Source organism: Abramis brama (assembly GCF_963993115.1).
Source record: "Abramis brama genome assembly, chromosome: 15".
Taxonomy (NCBI): domain Eukaryota; kingdom Metazoa; phylum Chordata; class Actinopteri; order Cypriniformes; family Leuciscidae; genus Abramis; species Abramis brama.
The window spans coordinates 22,433,955-22,451,711 of NC_139977.1; the positions used below are offsets into that span (position 1 = coordinate 22,433,955).

The 17,757-nt window shown below is 38.9% G+C and overlaps 1 protein-coding gene across 1 annotated transcript in view; it reads left to right on the top strand.

Annotated features, from left to right (window-relative positions):
• LOC311096899 (transmembrane protein 132C) overlaps positions 1 to 17,211 on the top strand; it is a 150,355-nt gene extending 133,144 nt beyond the window's left edge. The window contains exons 6-9 of the mRNA XM_084136313.1: positions 7,588 to 7,796; positions 11,756 to 12,023; positions 13,435 to 13,626; positions 14,344 to 17,211. Of these exons, the coding sequence (XP_083992439.1) occupies positions 7,588 to 7,796; positions 11,756 to 12,023; positions 13,435 to 13,626; positions 14,344 to 15,462 (1,788 nt within the window). The 3' untranslated portion in view covers positions 15,463 to 17,211. The remainder of the gene's footprint in view (positions 1 to 7,587; positions 7,797 to 11,755; positions 12,024 to 13,434; positions 13,627 to 14,343) is intronic.
• The last annotated feature ends 546 nt before the right edge of the window (positions 17,212 to 17,757 follow it).

Genomic DNA, 17,757 nt, shown 5'->3' on the forward strand with positions numbered 1-17,757 from the left:
ACACTGAAACACTGACCTCTTGAGAGGAATCCTTCTCCTTCCCCACCATAGCTGACACACACAAAGGGGCACTGGTGCCCTGGATTCAGAGCATCTGAAGACACTTTGCCATTGTATATTTGACATGTTTTGTCACTGATATGAACACCATAAATTGTAGTGTCAAAGGTCAAGTCACCTTTATTTGTATAGGCCTAGTGCTTTATACAGTACAGATTGTTTCAAAGCAACTTTACAGTGATAATAGGAAAATGATTCAGTGATACAAACAGAGTTCATACAGTGCATGTACACCATAGTGTGTTGTTTAGCAATTATAAACTAAAAAAACTTGTCATTGTTCAATGGAGATGGCGAATGGCATTCACGTGTGACCCGTGCTGGCAAAATGAGTCAAAAATTAGTTATTTTTAAAAAAATCACATTCTCTATTAAAAAAACCTTCAAAATAATGTAGCCTATGAATTGTTGTAATCAGACAAAAATGAATGAGCTACACCTGTTTGAAGTTGATAGAGTCAGCTAAGTCAATTTTGAGAAAAATCTAGTTAAAGTTTTCTGAAGGTTCCAAAACAAAATCACCTAGCAACCATACCTTAAAATCCCTGGTAATAACACCAAATTTGGCACACACCAAGGGCCGGTTTCACAAAGATAGACTTTGACTATGGCTTAGATATAGTAGATAGTCAGACTTCAGATAGACATCAAAATCAGACCGTTGCACAAGGCACTTAAGACTCTGACTATCTTAAGTAGGACTACACTGCAATGCATTCTGGGTAAAATAAGACACTTTTCAAAACAAAAAAAACATGGCGGATTGAGTAAGTGCATTCAACTGCTCAGTTTACCCCAGCAGAAAATATGTGTTTGTTGGAGGAATATAACAGTTACAAGGACATTTTAAAATGTCAATGTCAAAGTAAATTTAGCGGAGAATGTAGTAACAAGAAGAAATGTTTAAATTATGAGCCATTTTTAAATTATGAGCCATTTTCCCTTTTCTTTTGGCTGTTTGTAATGTAACTGATTGTTACTGCTGGTTGCCAAGGTAACATAGAGTCTTAGATCTAAGTTAGCCTGGGGGTAAGGTGTCTAATTTTTTTGGTCTAAATTAAGTCCGTCTTTATTTTTGTGAAACAGTATAACTTGCATTAGACTAGTCTATGAGCAAATTTTAGACTTTTCTAACACTATAGACCGGTCTAAAATAGCTTTGTGAAACCGGCCCCAACAAGTCAAAACCCATATCTATAGGAAAAAAATATATTCATCTTTTTTTTTCATGATACTACTATTTTTTGATTAACATATATAACATATAATATATAACCTATATATTAAGACCTCTAGTATAATGGGATCTAGTATAATGTTACACATCAGATGTTTTTCCCCAAAAGTTAACCAAATGTTCACTTAAAGAGTTAGTTCACCCAAAAATGAAAATTCTGTCAGTAATTACTCACCCTCATGCTGTTCCAACCATGTAAGTCTTTCGTTCATCTTCGGATCCCGACATCATCGAGACCTAAATCACAATAAGTGTTGAATTCAATAGCTTACATACAGCGCGCGTCTTCCTCTGCTTATAAACAGACCGTTTTGCGCTTCCGGCAATGTCGGGACGTCATCTTGTACAGTAGATGGCGGTAATACTCCCAAGGAGTGAGCAGCCAGTAACAAGTAGTAGTAGAAGAACAACGCCGTAATCTCAGTTCTCGCGCATGCGTCCTGGCACTCCCGTGAACTCTCGTCAGAGGCCCACATTGAAGAACACTAATAGTTGGATAAAGTCGTTATCTTGTTGTTTTTCCGCACAAAAAGTATTGTCGTCGCATGATAAACTTAATGTAGAGCCACTGTAGTCACTTGGACTATTTTAACAATGTTTTTAATAACTATTCTGGGCCGGTGAGTTTGGGTCCCTCTGAAAGCCTATGGAAGAGTGAGACAGCTGTCAGATTTCATCAAAAATATCTTAATTTGTGATCCGAAGATGAACGAAAGACTTACATGGTTGGAACAACATGAGGGTGAGTAATTACTGACAGAATTTTAATTTTTTGGTGAACTAACCCTTTAAGTAATAACCGATAATGTTTGCGTGAATACTCGCCAAGACAAATATTTTGAAAAACTGTAATTCTGTGTAAATCGGGATCGCGCTTCGTCTGAGAGGCGTCAGTCGGCGTGAGTGGTGGATGCAGGATGCATGAGCTCATCACATTTCATTGAGAAAATCACATTTCATTGGTTCAGACTCATGCCATCGAGAATTCGCTATGAATATTCATAAAGTTGGAATGCTGTGCGCTTTAAAAAGATACCAAACTTGTGCTGAGTGGAAGTGCCAGTCGTCGAGAAGCGAGCATTTTTCATGGACAAAGGAAAGGTACTCCTCTCAGAAAACGTACAAATAAAGATACTTCACAAATAAAAATACTATTTGGAGCATTAGGATCGCTAGACGAGTGCTTAATGAAGCCTCTTTTTTGTGAAAACCTCTAATTGACATTTTTCACTTGTTTTGCCTGTAGCTCAAAATTAGCCTATGCACATCCCAAATCATTTTGTCAGCACGGGTCGCATATTTGCATTAACTTGCATGTGCAGAGTGTTTGCACGAACGCCGTCGATAGGATAGCTGGTCGATAGGAGTTACGTTTGTGAAATCTAACGTAGCACGGCGTTCGTGGCTCGATTAGTCGAGACTGTTTTCCAAGATGGATCCTGGATGTAAACGCGTAATGTACTGTCTTTATAAAGTATCTTCTTATTAAACTGTCTGTACACTTACAAAGTTCTCAATGCTTCGGTTTGTATGTAAGGACCCTCATTATGCTACCGTGTTAGTGTGAGGCTATTTTGAGCCTTGTTAGTGGTATTAACTAGCGATTTAATTTTACTTACTCTATGCCCCATATACTACTGCTATGAGCTATACTGTTTTTAAAGATAAAACTCTATACATTCGATTTTCATGAAAACGCATCGCAGGGAACGATCGACTCGGTAACCATGTGTTAAATACCCCTAGGTTCATTTTTCACTGGATTTGTCCTTTAAGTTTACCCTGCCATGCTTAATGGCGCCATGCATGCATATTGCCATTAAAACACTCTAGTCGTCTCCTACGAACATGCCTGACACCATTCAATGCTAGGTTTCTAAATTTTGACTTGTCGGACTCCAGATCACGGCTCCAATCTTCCATTCTCCAGTCCTTATTTTCTTTGTCAAATGCAGGGTGGGTTTTTTTTTTTGCAGCAGCAGATTAAACTATTAAATTGTTTCTTTACTGGTACACAACCTTTCAGTCCAGCCTTTTATAGCCGTTGGCTTACAGTTCAAGATGAAATTGGAGGCTGAAGGTCTCATCCAGGTCTTTAGAAGCTGTTTTGAGGTGGTCCCACATTCAGGTGATTTTCATCATTCAGTCAAAATACTCACTAGCCTTCCAGCCACAGCACTTTACATTCTGCATGATAGTAGTCTTACTGTGCTTTGAAATAATTCTGTGGACATTCTGTGACCCTATTTTAACGATCTGAAAGTATCAAGTATCAAACGCGAAACGCAAGTAACTTTGTGGGTGGATCTCGGCGCAAATCTAAAATGGGTTGGTCTGAAGTAGATACATTTCTCATAGGTGTGGTTTGGGCGTAACGTGAAATAAACCAATCAGAGCATCATCTCACATTCCCTTTAAAAGCATGCGCGATTGTTCCATGGCGGATTGCTATTATGATGGCGGATACATGCGTCGTTGTACAAAGTCAATTGCGCTGGGTGCAAGATAGGGCCCATAGTCTTTTTTTTTAAATATACTCCTTGGTTGCACAGGAGAGCTCCTTCCATCTGGCCATTTTCATGAAAACCCACAAAATAACATCTAATAATATAGCACTAATAATAATAGAGTACAAGCTTGGTATGACCACTTGGACAAAAATGACTTCCGTTTCATTGCGTCATGACAAATGATACAATTGAATCGTGGAATGCATAAATTAGTATTACACTCAGACATCACTTTTGGCCACATTCAGCATGATATCACCATTTACTCACCATCATGTTTTTCCAAACCTGTACAGGATGACTTACTTTGTGGAACACAAAAGGGAATGTTTAGCTGAAGGTCCAAGCTTTTCTTCTCCATACAGTTGATTACAGACCAGACCAACAATGCCAAATGTTAAACAAAATAACCCATAACTACATTTACCCAAGGTTTAAAAAGACTCTAGGTTAACAATTTCAAGTAAAAAAAAAAAAAAAAACTTGTCTGTGGCTATTTTACTCTTCTGCACAGACAGATATATGGACAGACTGAGAGAGTAATGAGAGAGGAAAATACAGAGACAGAAGTGAGGATAGTTATGGAGATGTTGTAGAGTTGGAGCAGATTCTTTTAGATGTGTGTTCATGCAAATGCGTGTGTCAAGGGAAGTGCGTTTCACCCAGTGTTTGAAAACCTACTTTAAAACTAAGGCTTGTTATTTTACAAGCTATTTAAATTAAAGGTACTTCAACTTCACTACAAAGGCGAAATATAGTTAACACATTACACATTTATTTAAAATTGAGTTGAATCTCTTAGACTATGATTTGTCTTTTTAGATATGGGTTTGGCTCAATTACGCTCAGATTCAGAGGAAACAGTGTGTGGAAATTCTTATTAGCTCAATTAAGATTCAACCAAAAAAGTTAATGAATTTTGCCCTTGTAGAGAAGTACAGTCAAGCTATTCTTCTGAAAACATAACACAAATCAGCAAACCATTGATGGAGTGAAACACATCAGTGTTAAATTTATTCTGTAAAAATCTATATTTTAAATGTAAACCATTTTTAAATATTTTCTCAAATGAATCAGTGTTGTTTTTGTACCTGTTCAGTTAAAACAATACATATTCTTTTGAATCCAACATTCATTTGATACAATATGACATGATATTATAATATATTATATATTAAAAAAAAAATATTTAATTTTTTTTCTCAAATCAATCAATGTTTAATTTTGTTACGTTTATTTATTTGAACCACAGTTCATTTGAATTAGACTTCATTTGAATGCATTTGATTATTATCTGTTTGCGTAGCTGTAAAGTTACTGTGAAAATCGTTACTGTGAGCGACAAAAAAAGCTATGTACCTTGGCGTAATTGGAAAAGCTACCTGATTTGTGCCCCTAAAAACAGCAGTTAAGTTTTAGCATATCTATTTTTTGCTATTTAATCCCAAACATTGTGTTCACCTTGCAGTGATGGTCTAGAGTTGCTCAAGATGCACTCTGCTAATTATTTCAGTCAGACATGGACGGACAGAAAGGGACAGCGCTTGCGTCATGCAGCAAAGTCCAGTCTCTCTGTGTGCCTGTCTGTATGGGTCATTAAGTACCCAACTCAGTTCCCTGCGGGGATCTTGACGTCCTCTGTAAGTGTCCCTCTATTCAGCAGTCTTAATGTTCCTGATTAATGCCCTGCCATACCTGCTAGTTATGATGCTTACAGACACTCATGGGAAGGGCATGTTCCAGTGAAGTTAGATGCCTCATGTACTCCACAGTGCCCTGTACACCCAAAGCAATACCCTTCATGGGCCACCAGAGCATATCTAAGGCTCTCTGGCTCTCAGGCTGTTGTGGGAGATTTACAATCTGTAAGCAAGGAAGTAAAGAATACAATTGTCGATGTAAAACTGCGAATTGTTCCATTATGTCATTTATATGGACAGATCCAGACAGTTTAACAGATTTAAAGGGTGTTTAACAGATATAATTGCTGTGGAGAATTATAGTACTATTTAGGTTCACTGCAGTTGTTCATTATTATAAGCCATTTACTTTTAGTCACTTTTTGCCATAGTGGATTTTGTCCCCACTGTTTTATGAAACAGCTCACAGCAGGGATACATCTAACATTGACAGATGTTGTCCATGATCCATGTGTTTATCTAATTACATGCAAATTCCACCAGTGGCAGTTTAAGTTTACAAATTAAATATGTAAGTGCATTTGAGAACCTAAATTGGTCAGCAAGAAGAATTGGCCCCTCAAATCACAGTGTATGTATTTATTTATTTTTATTTTAATATTATATTTTACATTTTACTTTTGACTTAATAAATTATTCTCTACTATTGACCAAGTTAAATGCAAAGAATATGTATTTTTCAGTACAGTAAAAGATCATCTGTGCACAACCTAATTATTGTACACTATCGTTCAAAATGTCAAGGTTAATCTTATGCGAGACTTATGTGACATTTATTTTGAAATAGTGTACAATTTAAAATAACTGGTTTATATATTAATATATTTTAAAATGTAATTTATTCTTGTGATGGCAAAGCTGAATTTATAACAGCCATTACTCCAGTCTTCAGTGTCACATGATCCTTCAGAAATCATCTAATATGCTGATTTGGTGCTCAAGGCACAAACATTCGTCATCCTACATCTACATTTTATGGGATTTTGAAACCCGTTTAATTCCAAGTGTGGTCCAACCTAAACAACCTTGTCATTTAAGTAATTTATGTATTTGGCATTTATGTTAAATCCACCTTTCCACAATTATGTCATAAAAGTCAATGCTATTTTGAGTTCACAGATAATAATTATGTTGTAGCCATTGTCACAGAATGACTTATTCATTTCACAGCACACTGTATAATGGTTACTGAAAACTAAAGTTAAATAAATGCAAAGATTTGATGTCTTTGAGTTCAGATTTTCTGTTTGTCTATTCAAAAAGAAAAGTTGGAGTTTATATTTATATATTTCCTGAGAGACTCATGACTTGATGAAAGCTTGGCTACTTATTGCAGCTGCTAAATAGCAGTCTGGTATTGAGATGTAAGTATGATGCTCTAGAAAATGGCACAACATTAGGGAAATCTCACAAACAACTGACACTCTTGTCATCTTGGATTTTGAGCTGATGGGCAGCTGCCCAGAAACCAAGCCATGCCATTGGTCCACTTCCACATCTGTTGTTATTAAAGAAGCCCTCAGGCTGATTGGATGAGATAGGATTTTATCTGCCAGGTATCATAAGCATTGGCTAAGAGCAATAGATGTTCTGCAAATGAATTACTTTGCTGCTGTAGAAAGACTTGACCACTCAGCTTTTTTCTGTCTTCTTCCGTCTCTCCATCTGCTTAGCTCCTTTCAACCCCAAATTCTGAGAAATATAGACATCCAAACACTCTCATTATCAACGACAACGACTCCCCCGCTGACTGTAGTCAGAAATAAATACTTGGACAGGCCAGTCAAAGCCTGTCCAATCTCTCATCTTCCTCATTAAAGCACAGAATGAAAGCGAATAACAGCGGCGCAAAACACACAAAGGCCAGACTGTTTTTCACATATTGCACTGATCAGCACAAGAAGAGGCCTAATTTTTTTTGCGCTTTCAAAATTTGAAATGGTCGCCAGGAAATTGGAGCGAAAAGTAGGCTGATACCTTGGCCAGAGCTGCAATTTTCTTTAATTTAGTGCTGCTTTGAATACAGTGTTGCTTGAATGCTTTGTTTGTCTGCTGTCTGATTTGTATTCCTCCTTCTTAGGTGTCCGAAAGGTGCGATTATGTGTACGTCAACGGCAAGGAGACGCGTGGGAGAGTGCGGATGATGGTGAACTTCACCTACAGTTACCTCAGCGCTCAGCTTGAGTTGAGCGTGTGGATGCCTCGACTCCCCCTGCAGATTGAGATGTCTGATCCAGAGCTCAGCCAGATCAGGGGCTGGAGAGTTCCTTTAGATGCTGTCAACCAGAGGTTAGCGACTTTTATGGCCGCATTTACACTGCAGGTCCTGATGCCCAATTCCGATTAGTTGACTATATCCAATTTTTTTGACGACCAGTTTACATCATCTTTGACCCATATCTGATATCTGCATTTACACTATACACCAAGCGAAACAACCCTAGGTAGACATACTGACACAGAAAAGCTAGGCCGAAAAGGAAGTAAAAATAGCGCAATTTGCAATGGACGCCAACAAAATGGTAATACAAGCTTTTGCTTTCTGCACCATCTTTAAAGGTCAGCAGAACATTGGAGGTGTTAGGTACAACTTAAGGTGGAGAAAAAAAGAGGAGAGCTCTTGTTGCAGCCTTGGCATTGAAAAGAGTTGTGTGATTGCGGTTGGTGTCAACCTGAGATGACGTTAGTCACCTCCGTCGTTTTTCAGTGGCGTACGACTCGCATTGAAGGTAATATCTGATCTGTCCGCCGCTTTACGTATCCAGAGGCGTTCCCAGGCCAATGTGGAGATATAAATTCTCCACCTAGTCCTCGGTCTTCCCCATGGGCTCTAGCTGGACGTGCCTGAAACACCTCCCTAAGGAGGCACCCAGGGGGCATCCTTACCAGATGCCCGAACCACCTCAACTGGCTCATTTCGACGCAAAGAAGCAGCGGCTCTTTAGAACTCTCGCGAGTTCCAATTCATATTCAATTCATATCAGATATATTTCCTCGTATAAATTAAGCCTGAAACTGATCTGAGAATATCTGAATCCAAGTGCTTTTTTCCTGCTTACACGTTCGTGGGTCATATCCGATCTGTGCCACTTGGGAGGAAAAAAATCGCAATTGGTTCACTTGAACAATGTAATGTAATGCCCTTTGTTTCAAGGAATCACATTTTCCTTTTATATTTTGAGATAAGAGTATTGTACTATTGAAGCATATATATTGTAATTTTCAAAACCCTCTCCAGAACTTAAACAGTTGAATTTATTTGAACACATGAATGTATGGCTGCCTACATTTACACATCAGTGACAGTCGATACTAATATTTCTAATACCTTACTAATACGAAAACCATAATATAGCCTAAAGTTAACAGTAAAGTCTGCCCTGCATTATTCCTTATTTTTTGTAGCTCCTTCAGCTCTGCATTTCTATCCTGAAGTGTATTTTTAAATGCCTCTTTTAATTCAGAGATTATTATGTAACTTCTATAAATTATAATTGAGATGAAAAGAGCCTGGAAACTAAATTCTAGGCTCACCTGCCCAGTTTCTATCAACCCTCCCCTCTGCTGTTTTCATGCTCTGTTGTTTCTTGGTAACACCAGACATGTAGCGGAGCTCCCTCCGGAACGCATGATGGAGGTGCGGGGAGGATGCGGACGCTGACTTTTTAATTACCGCTGGGTCGTCTTCAGGCACACCTGCCTCTGACGCACTAGCATATTATGCAACTAGCAATATGCAGGTTAATGTTGCTGTACGCTGCGGATATCCACAAGATAATTTTTAATTACTCTTCCGCCAGAAACAATCCTGCCGGATTGACTCATGCATGATAAGTGAGAAGAGGATGACGGAAGACATGGAATGAGCAGTAGAAAACTTGAGGCATTGATGAGTCTGAGGAATAAGTGTGGCTATAAGTTGTTTGGATGTCATCAGTAATGTGTGGTGGTCAGGAATCGAATCTGTGGATTGCACACAGATCGCTTTTCCATGTTATCATTACGAATATACAAATGTATTCTCTGACCAAACCTCCTCTTGAACAGTCCATCAGGAATTTCATCACTCTGAACTTTCTCTATAACAAAAATAGCTTTTTGAGTGAACTGAGAAAGTTTAGCACTCGTAAATATTTCTTACTGGCCATGAAACTGTATTTTACATTATTTGTATTAAAAATATATATTTTTGTCCTTGTGATATTTTTCTTGCATAAAATTCTTTAAGGCAAGTTCACTCGGCGGCCATCTTCGTAACGCCCCTGGGCAGCTCTTTCCTATGCAAGAAAAATAGACATGCAAATCCAGCCCCTATCTACTTGAATGAGGAAAGACTCGCAGCATAATTTTCATCTTGGCATCAATGGTTCCATGAAGAGTCTTTAACATTCATAGAACCTTTCCATTCAACAAAATTTTCTTTAAAGTGGAATAAGGTTCTTTAGAATTTTTAAATGTTCTTTACAATTTAGGAAAAAAAATTCTTTTAAGAACTGTTCACTTAAAGGTTCTTTGGGGAACCAAAAATGGTGGTTCTATTGCATCACTGCGAAAACCCCCTTTTGGAAACCTAATTTTTAAGAGTGAAGTCGCAGCCTCAGACGTCACAGCCACGGATCGTTGGCTGAACATCTGATCCATAAGGCACATAAAATGGGAAACAATTCGGGAATTTTGAAGTCGTCATCTGATTGGTTGAATTCTCCAGGATTTCCGGGAGACGTGTGTGTTGCGTTCTTTAACGGTCCACCTGGAAACAAAGCCGTTGTGATGCCAAACCCCCACATGTAAGAACAAAGCCATCGTTTACATTGTTTTCATTTAAGGTGAGCTGTCCCTTTAAGATAATGGCCAGCTGGTGAGTTGTATTCATCAAAAAGCCCATATTTACTCACATTCGTGTCAACATTTGGCACTCTGGCTGTATCATATGTGCCCTTGGTTCGAGGTCATGTCTGTCTCAGGTAGCATTTTGATTACCTATGTGAGAGCGGTAGACATGCAGTTTTGTTGTAAGACTGGAGCTCATTAATCCTGAGACCTCCTGTGACCTGACATTCCTCAGCTGAGTGCCGCCTGCCCTGTTTATACACCTGTGTTCTGTAAATGTCATACTGTTTCTGCCATTGGTCAGGCATCGTTGCGTAAATGTCTAAAGGAGCGTGGCCTCCCCACTGGTCAGAGCCACTGTGTTAACCTGCCACTGCTGTTGTTTTTTATTTTGGATGGTTTTGACTCATTAAAAATAATGGAACAGTCAGAGCTGCCCCGCCATTCACCTGGTCTGGACTTTTTGTGTGAGGAGAGGAAATGCATTAATTTAATGTGAATAGGGTTCATGTTTACAGCCTTTTAAAGCAACTCGCCCCTTTACAAGAGGTTGTGCATCACTGCTCTACACACAGACATGCACACACATACACACACACACGTTGGGTTTCCATGTTTTTTAGGGATTTTCCATAGACATGCACCGAAATGAAAATTCTGGGCTGAAACCGAAAATTCAGGATGCACTTGGCTGAAAACCAATTAATTAATCAAACTTATTTAATAATTACTGTAACACTCAAATCGTTAAAACTGATTTGAACAAACATTTAAAATGCACATCAAGCAGGTTTTATATCAACTTTTTAATAACAGAATTGTTTCTACTCCAGTCTGTTTGGTGAAATATAAACATTTAAATGACAATAAAATGTAATAACTTGTTTTCATGACAGATGTAGGCCATTCAAACACATTAAATAATGAAGACCACTGAAAGGTTAAGTAAAAATATAATGAATGTGTAATACAGTGCATATATTTACCAAAATGCTCTTCTCTAGAGTTATTTGAGTTTATGGACATTGAATAGCTTGTTTTTAGGTAAATGTAAGCTTAAGTGATTGTATAGCCTACAGGCTGTTTTATTGATTTATCATTACCATTTAAAATCAAGAAAATAATATTGCAAATCCAGAGTATTGCCATACTTATGGGGACATTTACCAGGACCACACACACAAAAGATTTTTAGAGTATGGCATCTTTGTTTCTAACCATTTAATTTTTCAGTGTTATTTATTTATTTATTTATTTTATTTTCCATTTGATTTAAATATATGTTGTATGTTTCTTTTTATATATGAACATTTTTTAACTTCTTTTTTTATGAATTTTAAATTAGTTGATTGTAATAGAATTGAATTGAATTAAGAATGGGATGTAACATTTAATATTGGTTGCTGCCTTTACTACAGGTCTGGAGAGGATGATGGGGATGAAGGAGCCAAGAAGGACCGGAGCTGTGGTCCACAGTACCAGAGCACCACCGTCCGTGTCCTCACACACTTTGAGGCCGAGCCAGAAGAGTGGCAGGGCCAGTCAGACTTCCTCTTGGGGAGTGATTGGCAGGTGGATGTGACAGAGCTGGTTAGGGACTCATTAAGGGTGGGGGATGAACGCGTGGCCAAGCTGTCAGAGGAACAGGTCCTGATCGGTCTGAACACTGGCACCACCAAAGTTCAGGTGAGAGACAGGAAGAAAATATGTGTGATCTTATCTCTTTAAAAGAGTACCCTCATGTACCATGAAACGAAACTAACAGTTACAGCTGACTAAGCCGCAATTCCTTTGTGTTTATACTGCATGAATAAAATCTGAGAACGTTCTTGTTTTCATTGGAAAAGCCAGGCTGTCATTTGTCAATCTCTCCATGCGGATGAGAGGTGAATCAGTCCAAGTTGTGATGTGACACGTGTACGCTGTCAGATGAGAAATAGACAGCATCTCTCACACTGTCACAGCTTGTGTGCTGTCTTATCTGCACATCTCACAGCTCCTATCACAAACTATAATCTCCTTTATTAAGACCGACTAATTAAGTGTTGGTATGTGAAAATCTCACATTTTTTCTTATAGATGTCACATATACTTTCACACATAATAAACCTGCTTGACGAGCTGAAAGCGCCATTAGAGTGCTATCTGACAGCAAAAAAAATACGGCAGAGCCATAGGTGGAGAGCGCTTCGATTTGATCTATTTGCTGAAAATTAAAATCAGATAAAAAGCCCAGTAATGGTGAGATGGAATACGTGGAGTCTGAAAACTAGTGCTGCTTAATAGATCAGCATCTCCGAAATCAAAAATCCAGCACTTGGCCAAATTACCAATTGTCTACTTTGCTATTAGACCAAACTCACAAATACATTTCAAAAGGGGCCCATCTATCTGTGCAGTTCATTAAAACTAAATTGAATGACTAATTCATTGCAATTAGAAGAGGGCAAATACGTGTGGTTTCAAAAAAAGAGCAAAGTAGACTATTTGGAAGAAAAGATTTGTTGAAGTAGCGTAGCAAGCACTAACTTTTATTTTATAAAAAGTAGAGCACTAGGGCAGCGTCTTATGCAATATTGGGTAAGGCCCGAGGCTCCCCTTGATTATTCTTATTTTATGTCTAATTAATAAATCTCTCAATTCAAATGGAAAATTAGGAATGCGCTCAGAATAAGAGTGGAATATAAAAACAGAATAAGAATAATTTCTCTACCTAAGCATGGCTGCATTTTAGATTGAAAAATGGTTTGCAAATGATGGTGAGAAGCAAGTGCAAGTGACAGTGGAAGTCCCACTTACAGATTGGAAGTAAATGGCTTCTGACACTTCATTATAACATAATGAATGCGGAAATATAGAGGTGGCTGCTTTGCTATTAATTGATCCAGATTAGAAGTCTTCTCATCACATTTCATATTGAAGTCATTTCCTTGCCTGTGCATCAGATATTGCCATATGGCAGAGGGCGGACAGCTGCCACTGAGATTTTTGAAATTGTACAAAGCATACTCATTTTGTCATGTCACTAAGTTTGTATGAGAAACTTTTAGTTGTTTTACAATGTTGTCAGAAGCATTTCTGTCTACGTTTTTACCAGGTGATGTCTCCATTGTCCGACTCGGTTCTGGCTGAGAGGATAATCCGGGTTCTGGATGATAAAGTCAGTATAACAGAGCTGGGTGTGCAGCTGGTCTCTGGCCTTTCCCTGAACCTCCAGCTCAGCCCAGGAAGCAACAGGGCCATCGTTGCCACAGCTACCACACAGGAGACCATGCACAATGCTAATCAGGTAGTGTAATTAAACGATTTAATTAAAATTTAATAATAATACAATTTTTTATTATTATTATTTATTGGATATTATCATTGTTTTTATTAGCGATTAATCATTATCAATAGATTGAACAATAAATGTATTGATTATTTCTTAATATTTTATTAATTCATTCATTCATTTAGCTAATCAATTGGTTTCTATTTCTAAATCCTGGGTAACTCCTTCCTCTTTGAAATCTCATTGGAAATTTCAACTCCATGCAGTTTTCAGGTTTTTAGGTCACAATATTGCATACTTCCATGTCCATTTCTCATAAATGTAGCGTTGTTTTATCCATGAGCAGGTGCAATCACTATAAATACTGTCATTATGGACAAAGTTGTTTGACACGGGCCGCATGTTGATGAGGAGCTGCGGTTTGCTAGTGGATCATGCTGTTCGAGGCTGCCCACTTATTCTGAGTCATCTCACGTTAAAAACCATTTCTGATTAGGCTAATTTCACTAATCCTCTGCGTCGGCAGGGGTTTCCTCAGTCTTCTACATTGATAGACATAAAACGGGCAAATTGGTTGAATCTCCCGCTGATCAGTGCATCTGTTTGAAATGTGATTTTGGGAACTTTTAAAGCATTTGAACCATCCTGCATTAGAGTTCAAAATCATGCATACTTGAAACAAGAAAATTGGCATTACCGAGAGCATTTGTTCATGTTGTGTTTCTCTCTCAGGAGTCCCTTGTCAGCGCGTGGCTTCAGTTCAGCGATGGCTCAATGACCCCTCTTGACCTCTATAACCCTGCACATTTCGTCCTAACAGCCACCTCGCTAGACGACAAGGTGGTATTGGTGAGAAAAAGCACCACCTGGAGGTGGCCTGTGGTGGTGGCTAAGGGTGAAGGGCAAGGCATGTTGGTCCGCCTGGAGATGTATGGACCCGAATCATGCCTAAAAACCAAGCGCCGCACACTTCTGGCCGCAGGCAACGCGAACGTCCATGTGAAGTTCGGCCGTGCCGGTGAAACAGGAAACAGTGCGAGCGACAGGAGATACAGGCCCAATGCCCCATACTACGGAGGTTCAATCTCAGACATGGAGGCTGGAATCATGAACCGAGGCGCTACCACCATCAAAACCTCCATTCCAGGAAAAGCAAGCGGTGACAGGCTCTCAGCTGGTGATATTCCGGTTGATTTCTCAGAATTCCCAGCTCAAGCAGATCTTCCACCTGGACATAACACGGAGGAGGACTTGCTGCAGACTCGCCGCGGGCTCACAGATCTGGAAATAGGCATGTACGCCCTGCTAGGTGTCTTCTGCCTGGCCATCTTGGTATTCCTAATCAATTGCGTCTCCTATGCCCTGAAGTATCGCAACAAGCAGCTCCCATTGGAGGGCCAGGAGACCATGACTCACGCCCACGACTGGGTTTGGTTGGGCCATGACGCAGAGCTTTTGGAAAGCCAAGCGGGTTTGTGTCTTGATCAAGAGGAGCTGGGCGGGACCATGGACTCTGGGCTGGGCCTGGAGGAAGGTAGCCAGCTCCTCAATGGCCTTTCCTCTCAGAAGAGCGTGCAAGGCCAGGTCCACAGGTCGGCCTCTGACTCAGTGTGCACTGGAAGAGATCACAAGAGCGAGTCTATAAACTCGCCCACTACCAAACGGAAACGAGTCAAGTTCACCACTTTTAGCCATAGCAAGCCCAGCAATGGCTGCCCATCCATAAGTCCACTTCTCATTGGTCAGAACGACATCAAATGGGTTTGCCCAGACATCGAGCTCGGGGACTCCAAAGAGCTCCGAAATTATATGGAAAGGTTGAACGAAAATGCTACTAAGAATATCGCATAGTTGGCTTGAAGTTATTTATGTATTTTTCAGACAAAAGCGTAGCTCACCCATATGCCTTCTGGATAAGGTGGTGGTCGGGTGGGGGTTTGGCCTGACTCTACTGCACTCAGACAAACTCATATCTCACCATGAAAAGGCAAGCCATTCATCTGGTCTTGTTTCCATGGCAACTGTCATGAGGGTTCATCATCAGGAAAGAAGGAAAACAGAGATGGTTGTGAAACCACTGAGAATGTGAAAACATTGGATTATGAGAAATGTTTCATTTGAGATGTCTATATTTTCTTTTTATCGAAGAAGAGGATATTCCATTATATTTTGAAATATATATATATGTTTGTTTTTTTGTTTTTGTTTTCTTGGTTTATCACACTAAAGCCTGGTTGGTGGTGGTACCTTTCTGTGAGTGAATATCAAAAAAAAAAAACACACAAAAAAAAAACACACACACACAAAGAGCTGACATTTAAACTTAATGAAAAGCATTTCCATGAGTTGAACGTTGACTGGCTCTGACGATGAGTGAGAATACATTTTGTAGGGTTTTACATATTTTTATACATCTCTATTCTTGTCCGTGTTAGTGCGTCTACTGTATTTCTCAAAAGACTGACTCCCATTTGTAAAAGCATGTGAATTCAAAGTATGGACGAAAAAATGTCTATTTTGGAACTTTTTCCACCAACAGTTTGAATGAACATATATACAGAGGAAAACTTCTGGGAAAACAGGCAGATCAGTGACCCTCCATTTCTCTTTGAGAGCTGTTGAGCAAATTGTATTGTTGTAGGTAGTGTTATCAATATTGTATAATATGTTGTTTACAGTATTAGAATGATAGATGGTATGCACTCCAATTGCTTATATACGTGTGCTATAGCATTTTGTTTTCTTTTTCTTTTTTTTCCCTTTTTTTTTTGCTTTTAGTTCCATTCTACTTAGTTTTTCCCCATAGAAAAAGAAATATCTAACCTACCTAAATGAATGATCCACTGATTAGCCTAATAATTAGGATACAGTTAACTGGATCTGATGAGTTTGTGGGTGCAATCCTGACGTAATGTGATCGATGCAGCGGAGAGACATGCATACTTTGGTAAGAAAACCACAGAATATGTGAATAAATTGATTAGTCAAACACTCAGTCTATATTTGTGAACCATTTCTAACCATTATAAAGGACGTAATCAATACTCAATTACCCTTAACAATTGTTTTCATAAACCATTCTCTACGATAGTGTGTACCGACTAATTCCTCATCCAGGTGTGTTGGCACGACATCCGATGATCTCAAAAAAATCTGTCCATCTGGATCATGCAAATGTCTCATTTAAGACTGTTAATTAGAATAAAGTCTAATTAATACTATACATTTTATTAATTAATTATCTTTGCTGTTCCCTGCTTGCCTTTTATTTTATGAAATGCAAACATATCCTTGAAGACCACAGAGGAATAATCATACATAAGGAGGTTCTTCCAGTGTTCAAGATGCCAGTCAGTGATCCTATCAAGTCAGTACTCTTGAAAAATGTCTCCCTTGTATGTGATCAGTCTCTGTTTGTTATGTAGCATTTGAGTTACTTTTTAGATGCAAAGCGTCTGAGAATATTTTTAAATTGTAGTCTGTTTTATGAGCTGTAAAGCACTGCCTATGACCATGAAAACCATATTTTAATTTTTGCATTACACCACTATTTTCTATTTGCATATTAAATAAAACATCACGTCCTGCTTTTCCACTTTCTACCAGTTGATGGCACTAATTTCTCACCCCATCTGCCTCAAGGGGTCATGCAGGTTTTGATGGTCATTCTCCTTGATAGGCGCATGACCCAAGTCTCCAAATAAAGGTTACGTGTTTAAAACTGCTGAACTATACTGTAAGTGTGCAAATACAATGTTTTTCGACTCAACCTTGCTGCATATAATAAATGTTCTCAGAGCAGACTATAATTTTTACCCCATTGCACCGCAGTAAACCACAGGCTTGAACGAGAAGTGTTGATGCAGCATCTGAGTACAATGTATCAATTCAAAGGTTATTGCAGACACAGTAGCTCTGGATGTGAGATGTACTCCATTTTTTCTGTCCTGCACATTAAAGGCTCATTAGTGATAGACTATACAGGCAGGATCCCAATGCTGGATGGTGCTGCTCCCTCCCCTCTGAGACAGGCCAGACTAATTAATGATTAGTGCGGCGAGGCTTTATACTCCATGTTAATGTGACATTACCATGTAACCCTTCAAGCTAAATGATTGTACTCATTTAACTGACAGTGATATGACA